The 1,233-nt window shown below is 38.1% G+C and overlaps 1 protein-coding gene across 1 annotated transcript in view; it reads left to right on the top strand.

Moving 5' to 3' along the window:
* Window positions 1-1,129, top strand: part of LOC105315640 (neurotrypsin-like) — a gene marked incomplete at its 3' end in the record, with an annotated part of 2,883 nt that extends 1,754 nt beyond the window's left edge. Inside the window, exons 6-9 of the mRNA XM_020006845.1 lie at window positions 316-482; window positions 530-697; window positions 744-905; window positions 959-1,129. Of these exons, the coding sequence (XP_019862404.1) occupies window positions 316-482; window positions 530-697; window positions 744-905; window positions 959-1,129 (668 nt within the window). The remainder of the gene's footprint in view (window positions 1-315; window positions 483-529; window positions 698-743; window positions 906-958) is intronic.
* Between the last annotated feature and the right edge of the window lie 104 nt (window positions 1,130-1,233).

Genomic DNA, 1,233 nt, shown 5'->3' on the forward strand with positions numbered 1-1,233 from the left:
TCAGTACTATATAGAGACAGTCGGTTTGGTGTGTCAACTGGGATAGAATCAATATCAAGGATAAGATGCTCTGGCAATGGCCTCAGATACTGTAGCTTCACTCAAGGAAATTATTATAGTAGTTGCTCAACCTGTCCTGCCTCCCTTGGTCTTAAATGCTACTGTAAGTTATTAACTTGATTTCTACCTATACTACATTGTACATTAATGCAATAAAAAAGTATTAATGTTTTTTTACTCACTTTACATAATATATTGTCTACAAATTATTGCTGGCTATATCACTTACATAAAATTTCATGTTATTACAGACAGGACAGATTGCAATGAGGGAGAGATAAGGCTAGTCAATGGTACAATAGACAGGGAAGGTCGTTTAGAAATATGCACTAATGGAGTGTGGGGTGACTTCTGTGCTAACAGCTTCAGGAAATCTGCAGCTCATGTAGCCTGTAAACAAGCTGGATATGGAGATGTTAAGGGTGAGTGAATGAGTGGACATATGAAAATTATTATCTCATTTGTATAGGAGCTATTATTTACACCAATGGTGAGTTTGGAGTTGGGGATGGTCCAGTAATCTATGGGAATGTTGAGTGCTTTGGTCATGAGAACTACATTGCTGACTGCTCAAAAGTTGTGGCACCAAATTTAAATTGCTACTCTAATGCTGGAGTTGGTCTCCTCTGTCGTGACAGTGAGTTTAACATGATGGTGTGATGTATTTTTAATTATTATGCCAGATTGCAGTGAAGGGTCTATACGACTTACAGGCGGAAAGCATTCCTATGAAGGATATGTAGAAGTTTGCGTTGATGGAGTGTGGACTCTTGTTTCTGCTAATGGTTGGGATGATGCTGATGCTAGAGTAGTATGCAAGCAACTCAAAGCCTATGGCACATCTGGTGAGTCTAACTACACCTCACTATAATGATTCTAGTTTTATATTTGCATATAGCTGGGGAAACAGTTGATAATTCGCCTTATACAAGGTCCAACAAAGCCACAAGGTTCTCTAACGTTTATTGTATTGGAAATGAAGACATGTTGGAGGACTGCAGGCATCACACAATTGAGCTGGATGATGGAAAAAGTTATAATGGACCAGTAGCTGCTGTTGACTGCAAAGGTATGTATAGTTGTGCATAATAATGGTATTTTTATATGTTAAACAGTGACTATCTCAATTACAAACACTGCAACATTACCAACACAAACATCAACACCACAAAC

The sequence above is a fragment of the Amphimedon queenslandica genome, unplaced genomic scaffold (genome assembly GCF_000090795.2).
Source record: "Amphimedon queenslandica unplaced genomic scaffold, v1.1 AMPQUscaffold_9095, whole genome shotgun sequence".
Classification (NCBI taxonomy): domain Eukaryota; kingdom Metazoa; phylum Porifera; class Demospongiae; order Haplosclerida; family Niphatidae; genus Amphimedon; species Amphimedon queenslandica.